Source organism: Camellia sinensis, chromosome 13 (genome assembly GCF_055761805.1).
Source record: "Camellia sinensis isolate YWXY chromosome 13, ASM5576180v1, whole genome shotgun sequence".
Classification (NCBI taxonomy): domain Eukaryota; kingdom Viridiplantae; phylum Streptophyta; class Magnoliopsida; order Ericales; family Theaceae; genus Camellia; species Camellia sinensis.
The window spans coordinates 101691110-101717948 of NC_138973.1; the positions used below are offsets into that span (position 1 = coordinate 101691110).

At 35.2% G+C, this 26839-nt stretch overlaps 1 protein-coding gene across 1 annotated transcript; it reads left to right on the plus strand.

Moving 5' to 3' along the window:
- Window positions 1–914: 914 nt before the first annotated feature.
- LOC114277455 (dolichyl-diphosphooligosaccharide--protein glycosyltransferase subunit STT3A-like) lies at window positions 915–25747 on the plus strand. The gene is made up of 23 exons (XM_082903011.1): window positions 915–1343; window positions 1479–1541; window positions 6845–6900; window positions 7014–7085; window positions 7263–7368; window positions 7500–7550; window positions 11222–11317; window positions 11545–11604; window positions 11689–11802; window positions 12595–12681; window positions 14651–14754; window positions 14890–14985; window positions 16415–16535; window positions 16672–16752; window positions 16844–16975; window positions 17087–17374; window positions 21111–21254; window positions 22492–22678; window positions 22752–22849; window positions 23770–23849; window positions 23942–24029; window positions 25214–25303; window positions 25404–25747. Exons 1-23 carry the CDS (start codon window positions 1227–1229, stop codon window positions 25461–25463), a joined length of 2391 nt encoding a protein of 796 aa, XP_082759137.1. The 5' UTR covers window positions 915–1226; the 3' UTR covers window positions 25464–25747.
- Window positions 25748–26839: the final 1092 nt, after the last annotated feature.

Below are 26839 nucleotides of genomic sequence, written 5' to 3' on the forward strand. Positions count from 1 at the left end.
ATTCAATCAAAAGTTTAGGGATAAAATAAATTTTTGTTTATAAATTTTACACTGTATTTAGTTAAGAGATTCGGAAAGAAAAATGAAAAATGTGTATGAAATTAAGTGAAATATATGTATATTTTATTCATATTTCATCTACATTTTTTTTTTCCTTTTCAAATCCCTTTCATATTTCATCTACAACTTTAAGGATTTAATAAACTTAATCAATAATTTAAGAATTAAATAGACAATTTAACAATATTTCAAGAGTAGAAAGTAACCCTAACTTATAATATAAAGAGCAATACTAGGTATCATGAAAAAACTTTCATGAAAATGATCATGAAAGATTTATGACCCTTGGATTACACCTAAAATAAAGTATTACACACTAATCAAGGTAATCCAATGGTCATAATTCTTTCATGATCATTTTCATGAAAGTTTTTTCATGATTCCTAACTTTTCTCTAATATAAATAATATATTCGATAAACCTTACAAACTAAAAAAAGAAAGTAATACTAGAGGCCCCATCATTCCTATAAATCATTTTACCAAATATTTCACAAGATCTAACATTTTCCAACCAAAAAAAAAAAAAAATTAGAATCATTGAAGTAGGCCCAAAGTGAATTCACAATGGGCCTGCACCTCTCTGTCTTTGCCGAAACCAAAACATATTTATCTGATCCGACACATTAGAATACAGGTGGCATTTTCTAAAGAGAAGATCATAGGTGGCTATATCAAATCAACACACGACATCTGGCATGCCACTGTTGAAGAAAAATTATTTGATGCTCCTAAAAAAGAAATGCTATATGTATCTCAAATATTCTATTAAATATTTTACCAAATTTCTTACGAGTTAAGAGTCACACAAATCTCCATATATATATATATATATATATAAGTCCCACACCACGTAAATATTTTATAAAATATTTGATAACATAACTCTCCTTAAAAAAAAAAAAAAAAAACAACGTCACATGACAGCAGGACCAAACAATAACTTCTCCGGTTCAAGACCAATCCAATCGTTGAGAAAATACGGTGAAAATCGAAAATAACCAATAACTACAGGGGTAATCCCGTAGTTTCAGTTAACCAGCGCGCCTCCTCCTCCTCCTCCTCCTCTACAAAGTCTTTCTCAAGACCCAAACGACCTCCAAAACCCCTCACTCCCAACTCTCTCTCCAAAACCATCGTTCTCTCTCTAAGTCGTGTTGGCCGTCAATGGCGGCCTCAGAGACCGTTCAAGGATCGACTCTGCGATACGCATTCGGAAATGTTCTCTCAATCTTCATCCTCCTCCTCATCGGAGTTCTCGCATTCTCGATCCGTCTCTTCTCTGTAAAGTCTCTTGATTTTCAACTTTTTTTTTGTATATATTTGTCTGTTTGTATATGGATCTGACTGTGAAATTGTAGTTGAATTCGATGTGAGTGTTACTTTCTGTCTTTATAGTTTTGTGAATTTTTGTTGCAGGTTATAAAGTACGAGAGTGTTATTCACGAGTTCGATCCTTATTTCAATTACAGAGTCACTCAGGTTTGATTTCTCTACGTAGCGTTGACTTTTACTTTCCGTTGTAATTAATTGAAAGTGTAAAGATTCAATTTTGTTTTCGTATGCTTGTGATTCTGACCAAAGATTCCAATTTGGAATGGTTGATAAGATTTCAGAAAAAAAAGAAAAAGAAAAAAGAATTCCCTGAATTTGAGACTGTTGATTGTCAGGGGTTATGGTCCCTGGGTAGGTGAAGGACATATAATGTATTGAATTTAAGAAGTGATCCGAGTTATCAAATAAATAAATAAATAAATAAAAATGGGAATTCGCTTTGTCTGCATTGGACCTCATAGGGAAGAAAATGGTGGTGAAGAATAGAATTTCGTGGGGGAACTCATTAGCTCTTGTGACTACCATTTGGTAAAAATCAAGTGAACTCTATTAAAGCTATAACAGAGTTTAGTATTTCTGAACAGCTGCTTTCTGGGAAATAAGTTAAAAACCTCAAAATGACATTCGTATCTGTCTTATTCAAAATCTAAACCCTTGGATATTTTCTGATGTCTGTGTAACCCTTTTGAAATACTTAAATAAATGGGGTGATTTCTGTATTCAAGTTAATTACTTCAAGGAATTGTTAACGATAAAGAAATTCGTTTGCGAACACAGATATCCAATTTATGATATGTTTTGTTTGTCACGCAAGTAGATAGAAATGGATGCAATAAGGCTTTTTGAAGAATTGTAGCTGCACAGGGAGAACACTTAAGAAGGTGAATCAAGCTGATGTCAGACGACTTTAGAAAAATTAGGATATTGCTGCCTATGGGTGGACATGTGAGGCAGTTGGCCTACGGAAAGGTTCCATTTTGGGTCAATATGCTAGAAGGGATATTTTTGGTTTTTTAGACTAAAAAGGGACTGAAATTTGGTTGATTCCACAAGTAGAAGGGTGTTGGATTTGTAGAAAAAACTTGTTTGGAATAATCTAGGGTTGAAAGAGAGTTTTAAAACAAACAAAAGTATACGGTGAAATTATATTTCTAGACTAGATGCACTGAAATTTGGTTGATTCCACAAGTAGAAGGGTGTTGGATTTTTAGAAAAAAAAAAAAAAAAAAAAAAAAAAAGAAGAAGAAGAAGAAAAGAAAAAAAGAAAAGAAAAAGACAATAGATTGGAATAACCTAGGGTTGAAAAGAGAGTTTGTTCCCAAATTGTGACTAGTAACCTGAAATAGAATGACTTTAATCACACAAATACAATACAAAAATCCTTATAATATCAACTCTTTTTTGAACAAACTGTTAAATGGATGTTTAAATTGCTAGGTGTTTCCTAATTCTAAAATGATTTAAGACTCAAAAGTGGAAAGCTCATAAACTTCGGCCAGTAAAAACATTTCAGACACCCAAAGTCAGAACTTAACTCATGCTACCACTCATGTACCAAATAGACAACCCATGTGTATTAAGTCTTGAATTATTGGAATACCCTTGTCTTCTAAAACAAACAAAAGCATACGGTGAAATTATATCAACTTTCATTGGTTTTTTTTACTAGTTGCCAACTAATCTGGAGCAACATAAAGCTAGACTTAGACAATGTCCAAGGCATGGTTCATATGAAATTCAAAATTTGCCCCTTTTTATTTTTATTTTCGTGCTTTGCATTAAAAGCGCTTAAGTTCTACTCTAATAAATGATTGTTCATACTTTCAATTTTAACAAAAAATAGTCAAAGCTTTCATAGCACAATGTGGTACCTAAAAGAGAGGGTGGGGATTAGGGGTTCATTTGTTAATAATGAACGGACTGCTTATTAGAAACAAGCTACTTAAGCGAAGGACTAGAGCTAAATTTTAAGAAGTACGGACACGGACACGGACACGGACACGGACACGGGACATGCGACGCGACACGACATGCTGTGACACACCAATTTTCAAAAAATATAGGACACGACACGTGGGTGACACACATAAAATATATAATTTTATATATCTATTATATGTTATATATATGAATATATCATTTAAAGATTTAAAAAAAAAAAATTGCAATATGACACTAATTTTTATAAATTTATATGATTTTTGTTTTATTATTGTATCTTAAATTGTTTTGTTCAAATTTACAATTAGTTTCACCTGTATCTATTATTTAAGCGATAGTCATGTGTGTCCTAAGTATCCAAAGAGTGTCTGGATCTTTTAAAAGATATGACCCGTTTTGAAGAATGTCGGACACGTGTTGGGGAACTGTCCAAAGAATGTCGGGCTTTGACGGACATGCCACGGATACGTCATCTTCTTAGAAGTGTCCGTTCTTCTTAGGCTTAAGTTTTAATGAGAAAAAATGGTTATCTAGAACTTGAACTTCTTAACAAATAACTCTAAAAATGTTTTATAAATGTGTGAAACTCGATTGAAGAATACCAAAATTCAAGCATTCATTAATTAGACAAAACATGCATATAAATCCTTTTCAAATATGGACTAACAGAAATGTGGTATCAAGTCCTAGGATAGTATAGCAAAATGAATATAATAAGGGTGGAAGATTTGAGATAAAGACCAGTAATAAAGAAAGAAGTAAGCAAAAGAGAAACATGATTTGGCATATCTTTGAAAGATAAATAAGACATAGAGAATAAAGAAAACTGAGGGGTCACAATTTAATGGAAAAATTACACTTGTTGGCCTTGGGTTGGACAAAATATGTGTATAAATTTTTTTCAAATCTGCGCTAAAAAAAAGAACTATGGTATCAGGTTCGATAGGGATAATATGGCAAAATGAATATAATAAGAGTGGAAGATTTGATTCCTCTTGATCTGGAGGCTACAACATTCTACTTTAGATTGATTCCTCCATTGAAAGAGAGAATACAACCCCATATGTAGGCCTGGCTACGGAGCTTGCATGTAAATACTTAAAAGCAAGGTAACCTGTTCGGTTACTAGTAGGTGACAAGCAAGTAGGTAAACTTAGGAACTACTTAGTTTCTTTAAGATGATACTTTGAGACCAACTAATTAAGTAAATCATAAATACCACTAAATTATACCATCTCAACTACAAAATCATACATTTACACCCCTCAATGTCTGTGGAAAAAAAAAAAATAATAATAATAATAAATTGACTTCAATCTAGAAGTGTTCAATAAATATAAAAATCTTTGAAGGCATCATGAATCCTGCTTTGAAATTGAATCAAATTTTAAATCTATTTGTTTCTTACTATTTCTACTTTCTTGAGCTTCCTAGGGCATGCATCAACTTACTAAGAAGGGGCAAGGTAGACTTTGAAGCTCTTTAGCACTACGAATGGAACTTGGGCATGTTTGTTTAGGCTAAGGGCTTGTGCAAGCCTAATCCAAAACATAATGGAGTTTGCCTAGGCTAGGTAACTCATAGTCATTAGTATATCAATGGCTTTATCAATAGCAAACCTTTCACATTTTTTTATTGCGTTGGGTTGTATTAATGCAATTTTAATATATGACTAAAACAAATATTGAAGAATTTTTTTGATTGAATACAAAATATGAAGGTTTTGATCTCAGCTAAAAGCAATGTCACTGTTATTAGATAAATTCCATTCAAAACTGCATGCCCTTTCCAACTTGATATAAATTTAAGTCAAAGGAAGAAGAATAACTATGAAAACATAATTTATGCATCGTATCATATCCCTTATAAAAATGATTTTAAGAAAGAAGCCCTAATGGTTGTGTGTTTTTTTTTTTTTTTTTTTTTGAGAGAGATAAGTACCTAAGAATGAATGGTAGGTAGCCAAGAGATCGAGGAACAGAGGCCGAGTCATGTCGTTGTGGTGGCATGATGGTTATAACTAGACAGAGAGGTGGCTGAAGAGAGAGTGAGAGATCTGAGATGAAGGGAGGTGAGTTGTTGTGGTGGAAAGATGGTCATGTTGTCACGACATCGGTGGAAAGTGACTGCATCACGGTGGTATTGGCTGGCTATGGGTGTGATTATTATGGTGGAGAGAGAGAGGTAATTAGTTTGATACTAAAAAGCACGAACACATGTAAGATGGGTGGTGTGTCATTAGACACTTGTCTAAGCCTGTCCTATTCTTTTAAAAAAAAATTAGACCCAAACACTCGTTGACACGCGTCTAGTACTCATCTAAGCATGTCCATCATTTAGAGACTCATGAAACTAGCTATAAATTTGAACAAAATAACTTAAGAGACAATGATAAAAGAAAATAATCTAAATTTGTAAGAATTAGAGTTATGTTGCAGTTTTTATTATATTTAAATGGTATATTTATATATATGACATATAATAAAAATATAAAACTATACATTTTGTGCATGTCCTTCATGTGTTGTGTCTAGCATTTTTTTAAAATTGTCATGTAGGCTTGACTGTGCCATGTTGCGCGTCCATGCTTCTTAGGTTTGATATATTAAGGTTTCAAGTTTTAACCCTATATTTGTGCACTAAGATTCAATCTCTAAATCTAGTAGGTGGGAAAATAATTTAAAAGTTCTATTTTGATTCACCTATGGTTGAACGAGTGACACATGTTTCACATAAATTGATATATATTCATAGTATATATATTCAAAATTGTGTTCGGGTTGGCTCTGGTTGCCCTCCTCTGTCTCTGACTGGACCGAAACTAATTCAGGCTGGTGAATTTCTTCCTAAGCTTGACCCAAAGGCTTGAAAATTTTATCCAGTCCCAATTTTTTTCTAGGCTGTGCTCAACCTGCCCAAGTTGCAATCGTATTTAGCACAAAATGTATGCAAAAGATGTGTGGATCCAAGTTAGGGATGTGATGTTTTTAAACCACTAATGAAGAAAGAGGATAGTTAGAAGCAGAGAGAAAGAAGGGAAAAAAGTAGAGAATAAAAAAGAAAAAGGGGGAAGGCATGGAGGAAATTTGGTCAAAAGCCACTTCTTCCACACCACACACACACACATACACACACAAAAAAAAAAAGAAGCTTTGTAATTGTTGGAGCATAACATAATGTGGTAAATACCTCCCCTGTTACCATGAGAATGACAATTGCACCTGTACTCTTAATGCAATGTATGTAAGAATGCCATTCTATAATTTTTCTTTTTGAATAGATAGAATACTATTCCAGAATAATTTTGATAAATAGCTCGGGTTATGTTATATTCTGTACTCTCTAGTCCATGAAGCATTGGTAGCTAAATGTTTAAATATAATTTCTTGAAAACTCATCCAGTTTATAGAGTTATTAGTATTCTTATCTAGTGCATGTTTCCCTTCATTTAATTGTTTTGCAATAATATAGCGGTATATTGAAGATGACAAGAATGCTTTTTATTTCAGTATCTCACGAAGAATGGAATTTATGACTTTTGGAATTGGTTTGATGATCGGACCTGGTAATTGTGACCCTAGTGGTGGTTTTCATATAGCAAAACTCTTGTTTATTTCTCTACTATAGGTTGTTATGTAATGAATGCAAAGTGACACTGTATATTTGATTTGTTCTAAGGTATCCTCTTGGACGTGTGATTGGTGGAACTGTTTACCCTGGATTGACATTGACAGCTGGCACCATGTGGTGGTGTGTATTTGAGATTGAGACTAGAGATTAAGAACATTAATTTTCTCTGTGTTCCTTGTTACCAGATTAGTGAACTCTGTACATCTGGTTTTCCTTTATTATAAAACAATCAGAAGGGTGAATTTGAGTGAGTCCTGCTGCATTAGTTATTGTTGAGACTTTACTTTCTGATGGCAGGATACTGAATTCTTTGAATATTCCTCTGTCTGTGGAAACTGTTTGTGTATTTACGGCTCCAGTATTCTCTGCTATTGCTGCATGGGCAACCTACCTTCTCACAAAGGTTCATGTTCTATTTTTATTTTTGTTTTGGAACATGTATTTCTAGAATCTGGGACTCGTTATGTATTATATTTAATGTGAGTTTTCTGCAAACTGAGATTTCTCAATCTTGTCCAATACCCCAACACGCAGGAAGTTAAGGGTGCCGGTGCTGGACTGACTGCAGCAGTTCTTTTAGCCATGGTAAATTATATACAGGGTAGTTGTACCTTTATTTTCTATTCATTTTATGAAATTTTCAAACTTTGAGCAGCATTCTAACATGTAAAATGCAACTTCTGTTATATCGAATCACGCGGCTATGTTTCATTAGTTCAGACTTTGAATCGTTTAAATGCTAGGTCGTTCCCCTCAAGTGACGCGTTGCGCCTGCCTCCGGGTGTTTCGAAAAGTGAGCAAGGGGCGCCGCATCGACGCCTCGGTGCAGTGAAAAATGGGCAAAGGTTTTCGCGTTTTTCTGGACGAGCGCTGGTAAAGAAGCTAGTCCAAGAGTACAGGTTTAGGATAGCCACTTGGAACATAGGAACCTTAACTGGTAGGACGATGGAATTAGTAGATGTTATGATTAGGAAGAGAGTTAGTATAGCTTACATACAAGAAACTAAGTGGACGGGAGATAAAGTTAGGGAAATTGAGGATACTGGTTTTAAACTTTATTATAGTGGTAAGGATAGACGCAGGAATGGGGTAGAAATTATAATTGCCAAGGGTCTTGTGGAAAGTGTGGTGGCGGTCACTAGGAAAGGAGATAGGATTATGCTAGTTAAACTAGTTATTGGAGAGAATATAGTGAACATTATTAGCGCTTATGCCCCTCAAGTAGGGTTAGATGATCAGACTAAGAGGGATTTTTGGGAGCAAATGGATGAGATCTTACAGGAGACACCCGTAAGAGAGAACCTGGTTATAGGTGGAGATTTTAATGGCCATGTGGGCATAGATAAATTAGGTTATGAAAGGGTGCATGGTGGATACGGTTTTGGTGACAGAAATGAGGCTGGAGAGAGAATCTTAGATTTTGCGTTGGCTTCTGACCTGGTGGTGGCCAATACTATGTATAAGAAGAGGGAGGAGCATTTGGTAACCTTTAAGAGTGGATTAGTTAAGAGCCAAATAGATTATTTCTTAGCGAGAAAAGTGGACTGCCTAAAATGCAATGATTGTAAGGTGATTCCTGGAGAGAGTCTGGTCTCTTAACATAGGATTTTGGTACTAGATTTATGTTTTAGAGGGCAATACCAAGCTAGGAAGGATGGTGGGCGTCGTAGGACGAGATAGTGGGACTTAAAAGGGGATACACTAGAAATATTTAAGAATCGAATGGATAAGGAAAGTACTTAGGACTTAGAAGGTGATGCTAACACTATGTGGAATTCGATGGCCAATTGTATGAGGAGAATCTCAAGGGAAGTGCTTGGAGAGTCGAAAGGAACGGGACCCAGCTCTAGGGAAACTTGGTAGTGGAGGGAAGAGGTCCAAGCGGTAGTTAAGGCAAAAAAAGAGTGCTTTAATAAGTGGCAGAAGGATAGAACTGAGGAAAACCTTAAGAGCTATAGATTGGCTAATAAGGAGGTCAAGAAAGTAGTGAGAGAGACTAAGTTGAAAGTTTATGATGACCTATACACTAGACTAGATAGTAAGGATGGAAAGAAGAGGGTATACAAACTTGCTAAGATACGGGAGAGGAAAACAAGAGATTTTAATCAAGTAAAGTGCATCAAGAGTGAGGATTCTAAGGTATTTGTGAAGGATGATGAGATTAAGGAAAGATGGAAGAATTATTTTGAGAAACTGTTAAATGAGGAACGTGGAAGTACGACAATAGGGGAAGAAATAATCAGTAATACGATAAACCAAGACTATAGGTTCTATCGCAGGATTAGGAACTTTGAAGTGGAGATTGCACTTAAGAAGATGAAATCAAATGAGGCTTTAGGACCTGATGATATCCCTATTGAAGCTTGGAAGTGTTTAGGTAAAAAGGGAGTTGCTTGGTTGTCTAGGTTGTTTAGCAAAATTTTGTTGACTAGGAACATGCCAGATGAGTGGAGGAAGAGTATTTTAGTACCAATCTATAAGAATAAAGGTGATGTCCAGAATTGTAACAACTATAGAGGAATTAAGCTAATGTGTCATATAATGAAAGTGTGGGAGAGGGTGATGGAACGCCGATTGCGAGACATAACAGAGGTGTCAGAGAATCAATTTGGGTTTATGCCTGGTAGGTCAACAATGGAAGCAATCTATCTTTTGAGGAGAGTAATAGAAAAGTATAAAGAAAAGAAAAGAGACATTCATATGGTGTTTATCGACCTTGAGAAAGCATATGACAGAGTGTCCCGAGATATAATATGGTGGGCGTTAGAGAAGAAAGGGGTGACAAAAGGTTACATTGACGTGATTAGGGACACGTATGAAGGGGTGGTGACCACTATTAGATCGCCAGCTGAAGAAACAAATGGATTTCCTATCACTGTAGGGTTACACCAAGGATCTACCTTAAGTCCTTATCTTTTTGCTTTAGTTATGGACGAGTTGACGATAAATATTCAGGATGACGTGCCATGGTGTATGCTTTTTGCAGACGATATTGTGTTAGTGGATGAGACTAGAGAAGGAGTTAATACAAAGTTAGAGATTTGGAGAAAAACTCTTGAATCTAAAGGATTTCGGATAAGCAGAACTAAGACAGAGTACATGGAGTGTAAATTTAGTAACAGTAACAATGAAAGCAAAGGAGAAGTGAAGATTGAGAACTAAGAACTGCCTAAGAGTGAACATTTTCGTTATTTAGGGTCGATTATCACAACAGCGGGAGAGATTGATGCAGATGTGGCCCATAGGATTAAGGCGGGATGGTGTAAGTGGAGAAGTGCGTCTGGGGTATTATGCGATAAACGAATACCCACTAGACTAAAAGGTAAGTTTTATAGAACGGCTATTAGACCAGCTATGTTGTATGAGACGGAGTGTTGGGCAATCAAGAAACAACATGTAGGTAAGATGAGTGTGGCTGAGATGAGGATGCTAAGGTGGATGTGTGGTAAGACTAGACAGGACATGATTAGGAATGAGTGTATTCGGGAATGGGTAGGAGTAGCACCGATAGAAGATAAGTTGAGAGAGAATCGTTTGAGATGGTTTGGTCATATTCAACGGAGACCAACAGAGGCAGTAGTGAAGAGATGCGATGTTGTAACGGTAGATGGAAGTGTTAGGGGACGAGATAGGCCTAGATTAACGTTGACTAGCGTTATAAATAGAGATATGAATCTATTTAATTTGACTAATGAAATGGCTTTTGATAGGGCCGCGTGGAGAAGAAGGATTCATGTAGCCGACCCCATTTGATGGGACTTAAAGGCTTGGTTTGGTTTGGTTTGGTTTATTTATTTTCATGGTTTGTTGAAACTCTTACTAGCCTTAGAAATTTGAAATGACTCTACAGTTCTTCTGGAATCTATGTCTTACCTCTAGAGAAACATTTCATTAGAATTACGTCTATTGCTGATGATTTGATGCTGTCAACCAAAGAATTCTTTTGGTTTCTCACCATGGCAGACATGCCATTACAAATTTGTTTTCCATCTGTGAGTAAAGAACTTTTTACTCATAACAATGTCGGTTCTGTATCGAGCTCAGAGATTCTTGTTGGAGTGTTAATCTGTGGGTCCTAGGCTGGTTACTTCTTATGGATAACTTGAGAGACAAACTTCTAAGTAAAAGATGGCATTATACTTGTTCAGATACTTCAAAGGTTTACATAAAGTATGCTGATGTATATAGTTGATGTTCTCTGAATTGAATTACAATAAGATATTAATTAATATTCTTTGTTTTGTTATTTTCCACAGGTTCCATCCTATATATCTCGATCTGTGGCTGGCAGCTATGACAATGAAGCTGTAGCTATATTTGCTTTAATCTTCACTTTCTATCTATATATAAAGGTCAGATTTTGATTAACATCAGTGCATCCTTTCCCCATTGATGCTATATTTCCTATTCGAACAAACTTCTGTTAATATACATTTTACTGGATAATAGTTTGACCAACTTTTATTTGTCTCATGCTTCTTCCTTTCCTTTTGTTTTTTTTCTTTCTTCTGGAATCTTACGTAAACGATTGTCATATATACTGAACCATTTTCTGTCATTCATTGGTTGTTAAATGCAGACGTTGAACACAGGATCTCTCTTTTATGCCACTTTAAATGCAGTAGCATACTTTTACATGGTAGGCTTTGTGTTTCTGATGTTTTCAGTGCACTATATACATCTATTCAACTTGTGTTTGTCAGCTTATCATTTCCTCTTTCAGGTTTGCTCATGGGGAGGGTATACGTTTATTATTAACCTAATTCCAATGCATGTCCTTCTGTGCATTGTAACCGGTCGCTATTCTCCTCGGCTGTACATTGCGTATGCTCCACTTGTAAGTATCTGGGAATGATCATGAAGATTGAACAACAATCAAAATCATTGATGCATTTGTTTTAGCATAAAGACTGTAGAATGCATGCTATGTTTTTAAGATCTGGAAAGAAGACTGGGAACAATACAAATGTAATTTGACAAAACTCAACTTGACAAATGTGGGTTGCTTGCAAGTTAAAGAATTTTGAGGAAACGTGGGAACTGGGGGCAGATTTTGTGGAGACAAATATCAGGAGACACAATGAAGACACAGCATGAAGAGAATAAAATTTAGTGGTGTGTGCATGCAAGACAATGTGTCATTAATGGTTTCTGGACTTTCTTCTGTCCATATCCCTTATTTGAATTGAGTTAAATTTTTGTTTTTAATATTTTCACTAATGTGTTGGTTGAGGGTGCAATTATCTTGTTTTGCTTTATTTGTGAAATGTATCCTTTGTTTTCCTACTTTGGCATGTTATCATTGTGAATTAAACAAACTTGTCAACCAAAAAAAAAGAAGGTGCGAGTTAAACAAATCATGAGCTCATGTGATGGAGGTGATATCAATCCTTTATGTTCTATCATTGGCTGATCCTTTGGGAATAACTATGTATTTTCTTCTTGAGGTTTTTGCTCTTATTCTTGGAAATGCTAAGTGTACACCACCACTCGAGAATTTTTCTCCACTAATTTTCCTTGATTAGAGATCAAGAAATTGCCATTAATATATATATATATATTCAGTTCATAAATTTTAAATGAAGAGTTTTATTTGTTCTCAATAATGTTGCAACTGTTTGCAATGCAGGTTGTCTTAGGAACATTGTTAGCTGCATTGGTGCCTGTTGTTGGTTTTAATGCGGTCATGACATCCGAACATTTTGCATCATTTTTGGTGAGTTCCATACTGATACATGGCACAATATTTGCCAATTTTTATGTCCATTTTACTTTCCTAATGATTTAGTTTCGTGGAACTATATATTCACTTCAATATGGGAGATGTTTTTAAAGTAGTGGTAAAAACAATGTTGCCAGTCTGTTATGTTGTGCTTAAGCTGTTTCATGAAACAGTCTAATCTTGTTTGCTGTATAGAAAAGGGTTTACAATGAGCATAATGGTGTGAGTACTAGCATCCTTGGCTATGAACCAAGCTTTATTGGGAGGATGGTTTTGGTGATTTTGAAATAGAAAAAAATAGTATATTTCGAAGTAAGTAATTATTGTAAAGTGTGACGTGTAATGACCTGGATGGTTGACAAGTAAGGTGGTTGCTTTCTTGTTTTGGTTCTTAGTGAGGACTTCTGATCTGTGAGTCTTTAAGAGCACGGTGATATTGCTGTGGGCAATTTTGTAGTTGGTGGGACTATCGATGAGCAGTGGACACGGTGATATGCCACAGTATATAGACATTTTGTTGACTGGATTGTTGGTTACATTGATCATGGCATCTATATGGTACACAAGCGCGCACACACTTGAACGGCCAATCACCACCCTTTAAATACGAGTTGATGTTGATAAGTTTGCATCTACATGGTTAAGTCTAGAGTCATGGTTATGATATTTGTTTTGTCTCAGCTACTACTGCTTTCCCACACCCTTAACCATGGATTAGATATTAATTTAATTTCTGATTTATGAGCACATAATAAGCACACGTTTTGTTGACATGATTTTTGCATAATTTGCTGGACTATTATTATTATTTTTTGTTTTTGTTTTTGTTTTTTTGTTTTTTTGTTTTGTTTCCTTAATGAAGTATTAGGAGGTCAGAACTAAAATTTCAGAGACTAAAAAATAGTATTCCAAATTTCGATCTGCTGTAGTTTATGGATGGCTGTTTGGTTTTGAAAGAAGGGATTGAATATTATCTTTGAATGGATGACAAGAATGAAATAGAGCTATTTGTAATTACATGGACATACAACGAAGGATAAAATGAAGCAAAACCATTACATCTTTTTTTATGGCAATGGGTATATTTTTGTTTTGTAAATAGTAGTTTGTTAGAAGAAAGAACCAATAAACTTTTGTGGGAGTAAACTCAGCTGCAAACAAAAAACTACATTAAAATTTAAAAAGAATTAAAAGCATGTTACTTTTGTGATAATGTTAATGGGTATATTTTTTTGCTGTATATGGTATGGGAAGGAGGAACCACTTTTAAATTGAAAAACAAAATTTTATACATTTTGAATAGTTGGTTCTCGGTGTTGTTGGTTCATCCTTGAACCATTTTTTGGATTTCGTAGAGACTTTTGATTGAAGAAGAATTATGTGTAGGAGTTTTAGGTGTTTTGTTACGCTTTTCTTATGGGTGTGTACGCGTGGCAATTCCTTGGTGTCTTTCTAATAAAGTCTTAATAAGAAAAATTGTTGTAAATGGCAGTTCATTACGAGGAAGAAAAGGATAAGTTTTTGTAGGAGTAAATTGATTTTTCAAGAAAGAAAAATTATGGCAATGTGCCTTAAAGTCAAATAGAGATGCTATCGCTCTAGTTTTTCGTGAACCCTTGTATTGGTAGCTCAACCTCAATTAGGGTCTCTAGTTTCCTTGTTTTGTTTTTATGTCCTTGCATATTTAGGCTGCGTTTGGCAACTTGGCTTTTGACATAGCTAAAAAGCCAAAAAGTTACTAAAAAACCGGAAAGCCACTAAAATAAGTTATTTCCAAACAAATGAACTTTTTTTTCACCTCATAAAAAAGCCAAAAGCCACTAAAAAAGCCAATTCCCAAACAAGGCCTTAGCACATTATCTAGTTTCTTCTTCTCCATCTTCTTCTTGTTCTTCTTCTTGTTCTTCTTTATAAAACTTTTTTTTGTTATCATTTGTTCTTGTTGCTAATTTTCTCTGTACAGGTTTTCATTATTATCCATGTGGTGGCTCTTGTGTATTATATCAAAGGAATTCTCTCTCCAAGCATGTTTAAAGTCGCCGTTACCCTTGTTGTATCCGTTGGCCTGTAAGCTTTCCTTATCTCTAGTTTTCTCAAAACATGTTCAAAGTACTATAAAATTGTTAAACAAATAGTGATGTTGACCATTACAAACTCAGGAAAGTTCTTTTTTGGCTTATTATATATCATTCTATTGTTCAGGGTAGTATGTGGTGCTGTAATAGCTGTACTTGTAGCATTGGTGGCTTCTAGCCCAACAAAGGGATGGAGTGGACGAAGTCTGAGTTTGCTTGATCCGTAAGTGGCTTTTTAACCATTCATGCCGTTATCTTATATAATTGGTTACTTCCTTCTGAAGAGATATTAAGGAAACAATTTTGAAGAAGAGAGGAGAGGGGAGGGAGGGACAAAGCTATTTTGGGTTGTGACTTTGTCCAGGGAAATCTGGAATCCTGACAAACATGACTGCATTATATGGTGGATTCATTTGTTCGGAGCTACAAATACTTGGAATCAATGCAAGGCCTGCTGAACTGATCTAACTTGAGAGTTAGGGCTAGTTTGGCAAGTTTCAAAAAAGTCAAAAACTCACTATCCTATTTAAGTCACACAATCTTATTTAAGTCACATCACCTCTCTAACACATCACTTCAAACCCAACCCAAATCCAACCCATATTTCATAAAAAGTCAAAAAGTGTACTTATTTAGATCATCTCAAACAACCCCTTAATTCTTAAAATATATCCATTGAGATGTGGGGCAGTTGGGCATCTTTAATGGCTGGGAAAGCTTCTCTTCTTCACTGTCATTCCCTTACCAGCCTTTGTAAAGTGCATGCCCTACTTCCCTTCATTATGCGTGGGTGCCTTGCTTTTGGAATTAGGACTTTTGTGCTGGTCAGTGATTGCGCTCGACTGCTATAATTTTGTAGATGATTTGTGACATGTTCAACTTTCATAGTTGATTCCAACTGCCATAACTCATTTGAGTTTTTCAGTTTCAGATTTAAAATTTGGTTGATCAGCCACAAAACGAAGATAATTGATAAAGAAAAGAAGGTACAAGGAGAGGACAAAGAGTCCTCTAACAGGAAAAGACAAAGAAAAATTACAAACAAACGAGGAAAAACAAACTACTCCAATCCTTGGATATCAAAAAAAGCAGGACCCCCTTAAATGCAAGAGAAACATAAACCCAGAATAGCCAAATGGCACACCTTATCCCATAACCAAATAACCCAAAAAATAGTGAACACAACACAAAATCACAATGTTATCACCTAGTATACCCGTTGTGCTTGGCTAAGGCCAACTTAGTTTGTTTACTCCTTTTTTTTTTTTAATAAATTTTTTTGCACAATAATCTGGGTTGACTGCAGTCTTAATTGAGTTGTGGTGATAGTTCTAACTTGGTTTTCTGGATTTCTTGTTTGATAGTAGATTTGATGCTGATTTCATAAACTTGAGGATGTGATTTAAAAAAAAATACCTTTTCCTCTGTTTGGATTTCTTTTTCCTTTTTGTAATTTTTATTTGTTAAACTCCAATACTTGTGGCACTGTCGAAAATGCTTATGTTAATTTTAATTTTTATTTTGTTTGCAATTGAAAAATATTGATTTGGCCGAATAGTGGGAAAAAAAAATTATATTTCCTTCACCGTCAATTCTGTTTCTAGTTGTCTGAGGTAGCTTTCTGACATTTTCCCTCTAATGGTTTGTGACAGAACTTACGCAAGCAAGTATATACCAATTATTGCCAGTGTTAGTGAGCATCAACCACCTACTTGGCCTTCATACTTTATGGACATTAACGTTTTGGCTTTCCTGGTTCCAGCTGGCATTATTGTAAGTTCTGAATGTTAGACTAACTTTTTTCTTGTGGCTGTATGAGTTTTTTTCCATTTTAATTTTGTTGTTAATAGTTGATAAGTTTGGAATTGCTCACCGTACATCATGGTCTTCTTCTGCTGGTCCTTGGCAGGCTTGCTTTTTGCCACTATCTGATGCAAGCTCCTTTGTTGTCCTTTACATAGTGACATCAGTATATTTTTCTGGAGTCATGGTAAGGACAATTTTCTTCATCTAACTCCACCTTGTTTCTTCGTCTTTAATTTTCATTCTTGGTCATCATTGTCTTTGCGCTGACATTACAGGTGCGTCTAATGCTTGTACTTGCTCCAGCAGCATGCATATTATCTGGCATTGCGCTTTCAGAAGCTTTTAATGTTTTTACGAGTTCAATCAAATTTCAATTATCTGGATTATCAGGAAATTCCCAAACTGATGTAAGGATGTTATAATCTTTCTTCTAATTATTATGACACATTCTTTCACCATTTAGTGAGTAAAAATTCAGCTTCTGGACTAATATTGGTTTCATGGTGCTGCCTATTAAGGCAGGGGATACCAGTTCTGGCAGTGTTGTCTCACAAAATGAGACGATGAAGACCCAAAAAAATGAAGATTTGGCAAAAGAACGACCTTCGAAAAAGACTGACAAGAATGAAGATTCATTGAAGGAACGACCTTCAAAAAAGAACAAGAAGAAGGAAAAGGAAAAGGAAAAGGAAAATGTGGAGAAGACTTCTGTCAAGGCTCAGATAGAAAAGAGGCTTCTGGTTTTACCTTTGGAAGCATCTGCTATTGCTATTTTCTTACTCGTGTTGCTGGGTGCTTTTTATGTGGTATGTACACTTTCTTCATTACCTCTTGAATTTAATCATAATTGCATGTCATCATTTCTAGCAGAAAAATGACCATGTTACATTACTGATATATGCTATTATGTTAATTTTCTGCCCTTTGACCATCTTCAATTGTGGCAGAGCGATACATTCATGTTTGATCATCCTTGTTCACTATATGATTGATGTCAAGAATATGAGAGATGATTCCTTTACCTCTAAAAGTCTTGCCTACATAGGCTACATGCCTTTAACTCCTTTCTATTGGTTATATAGGCTAAAAGGCTTCCTTTAACTCTTAAAACCTAAACTGGAGCAATTTTTGGATTTTTTTTATTATGAATTGGGAGATATGAAGAATGTATAGGTTTTTGGGCTTCTCAAGTGCAGTTTCTTTTGCTTGATGTACACGGACCACATTCCCGCTTGATGTTCTTCTTAATAAATTCTTATTTGTTTAAAAAAAGAAAAAAAAAAAAAAGAGGGAAAAAATTAGAGATGGCAACGTTGAAGTTTAAGGTGTTACATTGATAACCACCAACTCGTCTAAAATAGTAAATTGTTAGGAAATGGGCTCAACAATGTATATCATGTGACCTCATCTCGCACGTGCAGAGAATATAGAGCTATGAAGCACGGATACGGACACGCGACAGGGCACGGACACGACACGGACATGCGAAAATGCAAATTTTCAAAAAATAGAGGACACGACACGCTGGGGACACGTTCAATATATATAATTAATTTTATTTATATATGTCATAAAATTATAAAAAAAATCATTAAAAGGTAAAATTAATAAAAACATATCATTAAAATTAACAAAATTAATCATTGATTAGTAATAAGAAATAAATAAATAAATAAATAAATAAAATAATGAAATCAACCATATAAAAGACAGAAAAGAAAAAATAAAATAAAATTGGAAAACAAAAATAAAAGTGAGAGAGAGAGACAAATCAACCGTATAAAATAAAAAAAACAAAACAAGATAAAATGTGAAGCTCAGCAGAAGAGAGAGAGAGAGAGAGAGAGAGAGAGAGCAACTGAGAGAGACAAAGAGAAGATCGGAGAAGAAGAAGAAGAAGATCGAAGAAGAAGATTGTAGAAGAAGATGGAAGTCGTACCTTGGATAACTGCAAGAACAGCGACGATAGACCACCGATGACAGACCAGCGACCACCGACAAGCGAAGAGCTACCAGGTGTGCCGGCGAGCCCCTCTCTCTCTCTCTTTCTATCTTCTGTTTTCTCTGTTCTTTCGAATCTAGGATTCAACAATTTGTTCTGGTTTTGTTATTTACAAATTGACCCTATAGAAGTTTCATAAATTATGAATTTTACCCTGCCGTGTCCCAAACGTGTCCCCAAGCGTGTCCAGAACGTGTCCGGTGACAAAAAATTCAAAAAAAAAAGGGGACACCTTTCACTGCGTGTCGGACACATGTCCACTGCGTGTCCGACGCGTGTCCGTGTCCGTGTCCGACACTGATACGTAGCCCTCTCCAAAGTGTCCGTGCTTCATAGATATAGAGAACAAATGAGTGCACAGTGTACACGTAGAGAGAACAGATTGAGTGCACAATAACATAGCTAATGGAATTGTTGAGATTTGAATCAAGGACCTTTTACAACCCAAGCTCTTATACCATGTTAGATCACCAATTGTTTCAAAAGCTTAAGCAATTATAGAGAAAATGGTAACTTTATTATTTATATACTCAACACGACCCCATGTGGCGATACCCTCCTTCATAAGTAGACAAAATGCATGCAAGTATTACAATTATTGGGTAGGCAATGAGGTTTGAACACACGATCTATTACTTTTTCTGATATACCACGTTAAAGTTTTTTGAACAAATTGACAATGGGTGGAAGAACTTTTAGATTATATAAACTAGACTTTAGTGTCTTAGAGAGGCGACGGGGATAAGTCTTTAACACTCTTGCATGTGCAAGGCTGCATGTGGAGATGATAGAGAGAAAAGCCAGAGAAGAGAAACAGGCTCGAGGCGGTGACTTGGTCCGAGAGGTCACCTAAGACCTAACCCTGATACCTTGTTAAATTGTTAATCACCAACTCATCTAAAAGCTCAAACAATTAGGAAATGGGTCTAACAATGTAAATCAAGCTGACATAGGCTAGCCATTTATCAAACTTCCATGTTTGCAAGCAAGGTATGTAAGCCCCTAGGAAAGAATTTATTTGAACAGAGAAAGAAGTCTGTAGTTCCAAAATAATGGTTTAACAAGATAGACAATGAAGAACTTATATAGAGAACAGAATTTAGAACTTGTCCACAAAAAAAAGTGTTACTCCCAAGAATTTAGAATTTATTTTTGCATCTTTACTCAAAACGGTCATTGAAATATACCAGAACAGTGTGTTGATTAATGGTTCAGTCTAATTTTTATTTTATTTATTTATTTATTATTTTTTAAAATACAGTGGAATTTGTGTATGAGTTCAGGAAGTGTAATTGGAGCTTTTGATAATTACTGCAGACCTAGGCTAACAGTTGTTTGAGGTTTTAACTATAGCATGATTGAGAGATTGGTCTTTTTAGTGGTAGTTATTGCCTTCATCTTTTCTTTTCCCTATTTATGAATAAGAGGTCTCGGTGAAAGAAGAGTTATGCTAACAACTCGATACTCTATGCTTGCTAATATATATATTTTTTCTCTACTGCTACTTGATTAAGTCCCTAGGAAAATGGAATCTTGTCACGGAGACTATACTGAAATATGTAAGTGTAAGATTCCATCCATGTAAATGATGGTTGCAGTAAATCCAAAACGTGGATCGACATCAATGCTGAAGAGTGAAATTGTATTACAAGGAGAAGAGAAAGTGGGAAGGCATTGATAGCTATGCTCTATAACAATGGCCTTGAGGGTTGTATATGCTGCCAAAAGTCAAGAAGAAAAAAAAAAGGTCCAATGTATAACATCTTGTGAAGATAGTATTGGGTCACTGACTCGAACCTTGGACATGTTGGAAATGGCAGTACACAATCAGTAACACTGTTAAAAAACTATTTTCATAATCAAATCATATATTTATACAAGCCCTAGACACTTCAACGACTAAACTGATTCCAGGAAAGCACTCTTAATTTAAAATCTAGGATATAGCTTCTTGTTATAATTGTCTTTAAAATTTTTGATCTGAATGCTGGATGCTCATGAAGTCACTGTTAACATCAAAGTTGGTGCAAAGATTAGAATGACAATTTTAGTGCACATGTCTATTAGGGCCTGCATTTTTATGGCTATTAATGTCTGTTGTTGAAGCCTTTTCCCTTCCCCAGCCTATAAAAACGGTAATATAATGAGTAAGTAATTATATAAAGTATGTGAATATGTTTATAGTAGCTGATTGACCTAAAGATGAATTTGTTTTTACTGGGTTTTCCGGTATATATTAAACTATGTTGTCTCAGAACCAGATGACTTGTTTTTATGCACATGGCAATTTCATCTGATGCTTTAAGATGATGATGTGGTGCAATCACAATTTTTTGAGTTAACCTTTCAATTTTGTTAATGAATCTACTCCCATCCCATTATACACTTTACTTGGTACACCATAGGAAGTCAAATTTTTTTAGTTCATTTGTATTTTCTACTGTGTTCAAACAGGAGGATACTGCAATCATCTTTCTTACCTGCCTTCTCTTATTTTCTGACATTTTTCATCTAAATGCAACTGACATATCTTCTTGTAGGTTCATTGTGTCTGGGCTGCAGCAGAAGCTTATTCAGCACCTTCTATTGTCCTAACATCTCATTCTCATGATGGTCTTCATGTGTTTGATGATTTTCGAGAGGCTTATGCATGGTTGAGCCACAACACTGAGGTGGATGATAAAGTGAGTTTTAGTCCATTCACGTATAAGCTTTGTTATTCTAGATTTGTCGTATTCATTCTCGTTAGTTTCGTGGTCACTATGTTGTGGCAAGTATTGTGGGTCTATGATCTTGGTCGTGTGTGTTAAGGTTATCACTATCAAGAAGTAATCTTAATGGGTCATTTAAAATTAGTCATACAAACACTTTTCTTGCCTGAGTGTGTGGGTGGTGTGTCCTCTCTAGTGTTATTTTCATGAGCTTACTTTTGAGTTGCTGAGAAAATGACTTGGATAAGCTAAGGGATTGGGATGAAGGAGGGTGGTAACAGACTTGGAGAAATTGAATCCAAGCAACGTGTAATTGTGATGATAGTGTTGGATGTAGTCTTATGTGTTGTCTTTTTGTTTTTAGTTATGAATAAGTTGTTAGTGGAAAGGATGAGTTAACAATAGAGATTCACAGAAAATAATACTTTTAGGGTGTGATGACAAGGATAAACTACTAATAGGTCCTAATAATAGTTGGACTTAATTCCATTAAACCCTATTGAAAGTTAGTCATAGTAAAATCGTAGTTAAAAATATTTTTTTGTGACGATTTTTTGTATGTCGCTAAAAATTGACAATTAGTGACTTTTTTTGTCACGATTTTTATAAAATGTTGCTAGAACTTACAATTAGTGACCTTTTTGTGTGACAGATTTTTCGAATTGTCGCTGAAAGTTGAAAATTTGTAACATTTTTTTGTGACGCTTTTTTTAAATTATTGCTAAAACTTATAATTAATGACATTTTTTGTGATAGTTTTTAAACTGTCGCTGAATATTAATAATTAGTGATTTTTTTAATAGTGTTTGATGAAAAATGCCAATAATTATCGCAAGACCTATTGGAGAATAAGTCTACTTATTAGGACCTACACGTAAGTATCCCATAAAACAATTGTATCTATCCACTTGGATAAGTTGAGAAATCTAATATCTTCTTCCAACAACTTGTATAACTGATGCATGTGTTGATCATGTGCTCTCGCTTGAGTTGATGGTATAAAAGAATGGGTTAAATTTCACTCTAATTTGTTCAAATTTTGCAGGTGTTATATGTTTTTCCATGATATTTAATTTTTTTTTTTTTTTTTTTTTTTTTTTTTTTTATGAACTAAAATACAGATAGTCTTCTAGAGTTTCTGTTGAGCTGACATTGTCTCTCACCAGAATAAAGATATTAAGTTTACTGATTCTTACTGAACTTCTTCCAGGTTGCTTCTTGGTGGGACTATGGTTATCAAACAACTGCTATGGCTAACCGCACTGTCATTGTTGACAATAATACCTGGAATAACACACATATTGCAACTGTTGGTACAGCCATGTCTTCTCCTGAAAAGCCAGCTTGGGAGATTTTCAACTCCTTGGATGTGAAATATGTTCTTGTTGTATTTGGAGGTTGGTTTTCTAATGTTGCTAAGATTGTCTTACTTGGGGAAAAAGGGCAACATTCTGAAGTTTGACTTTGCAGGTCTTGTTGGCTATCCGAGTGATGATATCAACAAATTCCTGTGGATGGTTCGTATAGGTGGTGGTGTATTCCCTCACATCAAGGAACCTGATTATCTGGTAAGTATTTATGTATGTTGGTTTAATTTTAATAGGAATTTGTAGTCTTCCAATTGATGACATTGTGTTTCCACACTATGTATTGAGCTTTGAATCTGTTTGAGATTTACAAAATAGTAATTCGGAATTAACTACATATTGTCAAAATAGTAATTCGCACTTTGCATTATGCTAGAATGCCATGATTATATAGCAAATGTTCATACAATTGTGCACCAAACAGGATTAAAACCAAACTCGACAAAGCTTTATTTGAACTATTTGGGGGTTGGTCATAAAAACCTTTTCCCAACATTCAGCTCTACCTAGTTCTAACTTAGTCAAACTACACCTCAATTTTTCTTTCTATTTAAACCTTGCTAATTTCGGTCTTCTTTCATCCCATTAGCTTTCATGGTAGTGGACCCTGTGGCCTTTATTGTGCAAGGCCAAAGCATTCCTGTTCCTGTTGATTTTTTAAAATATATCTCCAATTGTTTGAAATAAGAACAAATAAAAAAACCAGGAATATGTGCTATTATGTCTTGAGTTTGTTTGTGTTTGAAACCCTTGTATTGTATGCTCCTGTTTATAGATTCAAAAATTGTGTTATGGATTGATTGATTTGAATATTATCAATTACTTGACAAAAGTCAATAATATTTATAAATATTTCAATATTAGAAATGAAACATCGTTGATTTTAGATATAAAAAGTTGAAGTCCATGTTGATAGAAATTTTAAACATAGTGCATATTTTTTGCATGTCGTCTGTTTTTCTTCTAAGCACGAAGAGTTGCTTTTTTTTTTTTAACCCATCTATTTATGTGTTTTTAGTCTGGCTGATGAAATATGATATGTAGAATAGTGTTTTTTAAATTTGGTTATTGATAACATGAGATTTTAACTAAATTTTACTGTCGTTTTTTCTTTGTGAAAGAGAGATGGTCAGTACCGGATTGATTCCCAGGCCACTCCAACCATGCTAAATTGCCTTATGTACAAACTCTCGTATTACAGGTACGCCTTAGGAGTGAACTTGGTTTGTTATTTGTAGATGTGCTTATTTTTGCTTTCTGAAGTGTTACTTGACCTTGTTTGTGTTATTTTAGGTTTGTGGAGACAGATGGTAAAGCCTTTGATAGAGTAAGGCGGACTGAAATAGGGAAGAAACACTTTAAGCTTACCCATTTCGAGGAGGTAAGATAATTCAATCCCCAATTGTGGGATAAGAACACAATTTAAGAAATAATTAATTGTTGACCTGTTGATTCTTTGGAATATTCTGTAGAAAAAGGAAAAGCAAAAGACAAAATTCTATTTAATGTTTCACTATTTTGCTCTGAGCTATTAAATGGAGGAAATTTAGTTAGTGTATTGGTTGCTTATTCAAATGAACATCCATTTCTACACAAGGCAAACCAGGGTTTTTACATTTACAAAGTGTCTGGCTTAATTTGCTTTTGAATGACTGGCTTTTTTCTTTAGGAAAGTCAAGGCCTCGTTTGGGAACAGGCTAATTTAGTAACTTTTTGGCTATTTGGCTAAAAAAATAGGTAAAAAAAACTTATATGTTTGGGATGACTCTTTGGCTAATTACGAAAAGATGTGCAAAAAGTAGAGAGAAAAGAGAATCTTTGACTTTTTGGTATGAGTTGTTGGCTTTTTGGCTAAAAAGGTAACTTTTTGACTTTTTGACTAAAAAGGTAAGTCCCCAAACGGGGCCTAGTTGTCGTTTGATAACATAGTTTTATTTGGAAACAAATGACAACAACAACCACAAAAAAAAAGAAACATGTTTGGTGAGTTGCCAGAGATGGTGGCCAACGGTGGGGGTGGTTGGAGGTAGCCACCGTAGTTGGTGGTCGGAGTGTCACCAGAGGTAATGGAGTGGCCAGAAGTCGCGGGCAGTGACCGACTGAATGCTGGAAGGTGGCCAGAGCTTGTTGGAGATTGCCAGCAGCCGACAGTGCTGGAGCTCAGTGGGTGCCACAGGTGGGGGAGAGAGAGTGAAAACTTGTTTTGAAAACAAGTGAAAGCACATTTTTTCATTTCTAAAAATTTTGAAAATTTTGGAATCAGTTTCACTTTTTGAAAACGAAAACAATATACTAAACAAGTTTTTGTTATCACTTTAAAAAAAAAATGAAAGCAAAAACAGGAAACAAACGCAATACGAAACGAGGCCTTCAATTCTGGTGCCATCGGCTTTTTCTTATTGCCGAATTGTATCATTCTCAAATTGTTATTTGTAGTTGAGCAAATATCCATGCTTATCATGTTTTGAAGAATTCTGGAATGCTTTGTTTAAGTTTTTGGATTTTTTTTGAACTGCTTGTGCTTCTTATAAATTAGCTTTTTTTCTGGCTTTATATTTATGTTAGGTATTCACAACTCACCATTGGATGGTTCGGATATACAAGCTAAAATCTCCAAAGAACAGGATCCGGGGAAAGACAAAAAAATCTAAAGTGGTATATAGAAGTGATCATTACTCTTTAATTCTTTAGCATGTATATCTTGAGATTATATCCACTATTATGGAGTCACCGGTCATTCTTGTTTGTTTTGCAGAAAGCTAGCTCAACAACTAGCTCGAAGAGAAGTGGATCAAAAAAGAACCCTTGGCACTAAACAGCAATTTCACAGGCTCTTACTTTAGATCAATTACTTGTAATACATAATTTTTATGCATGAGCCTCCTGAAGGGGATTGTGAGGGCACAGTTAGCAATTTTCCTTGATAGTAATGACAATGATCAATCAAAGATTTTGTAGTCTCTGATATTGTACCGTTTTCTGCATTTACATCGGACATTCAACACATTGTTGCTCAAAGAACAATATTGAGGCAATTTTGGACCGGTTATTTTGCTGGAGTAGTGTACAAGTAGAAATGAAATATGGTTCCTGACTGCATGAGTTGATGTCCCGGTTTTGATTATTATGTGTAGTATCAAAGTATAACCGTGTTTCATTTTCAGGACTAATTTACATTCCCTGTGCACTTCAGATGATGAAACAAAATGGTAAGTATCTATTCCATTTAACCAGAAATTTGTGATGGATTCAGATGCAGCTTGTGGTTCAATAGATTCATCCAAAATGTGGATTATATGAAACATGTCAAGGTCTGAATGAATCATATTGTTTGTATTCAAGGATTGCTTGGCTTGGATTACACTGCATCTCCTGTTTTTTCCCTTGATATGTTTTGTTTGGATGACAATGGAAATGCAGCACTGTTTCTTCCCTTTCCTTTTGGCTTCTTCATATTATGTGGTGTGCTAAAAACACAAGCCAAAGCAAAATCTGGCAATATCTCAACTGTCTTCAATGGTCTGCCATTTGGGCAAAGTTCTCTCACTTTATTTCTCATGATAGGGACTTCAACATTTTCAGGTTGATATTTGTAGCACTAGAGCAGTATCGCCTAGTATCTTGACACTAGCATAGCATACCAAAAATTGACTTTGACATCAACTATTAGAGATGCTCTTAGCTGTGAATTTCTACTCTTAAAAAGTTAGCTTTGGCTTTGATCGTTTTTAATGGCAGGCCCAGCAACCGAAGTCTCGCGCTTTTGGAATCCTTCTAGGAATTTCCACAAGAACTTCAACTCATTGATTGAGGCGCCCTTGCTAACTTCGAAGTAGGTTACATTGAGGTGAACCCGCCAGTTGCATCTGGTGATCTTATACTATATCACATAACGCTCTATAATCATGTCTTTTCTTTTCTCACCTCTCTATTTTTCTCTAGTCTCTCATTTAACCTGATTTGACCTTTCTGAGTATGTATTAAACCTCAAATAACCACCAGATGCTGTCATGGTGCCTCACGGTCACTAAGTTGTAGAGCCCCCCATCCAAAACCATGGTCACAGCACCAACTGCTATTACAGCCCAAACCTGAAAAGATCAGCCCAAGAAACAGCCACACTAAGTGGCATTGGGAACATTAGACATGTTCCCTGTTGGTTTTCATGCAAATTTGAAGGCCCCCCGGTGC

Excerpts from the sequence above, each read along its gene's own strand:
- LOC114277455 (XM_082903011.1), top strand. The coding sequence starts at position 1,227 with ATGGCGGCCTCAGAGACCGTTCAAGGATCGACTCTGCGATACGCATTC. Across the intron at positions 7,086-7,262 it reads ACAGCTGGCACCATGTGGTG|GATACTGAATTCTTTGAATA; the intron begins GTGTGTATTTGA and ends TTCTGATGGCAG. Across the intron at positions 23,850-23,941 it reads TACAAACTCTCGTATTACAG|GTTTGTGGAGACAGATGGTA; the intron begins GTACGCCTTAGG and ends GTGTTATTTTAG.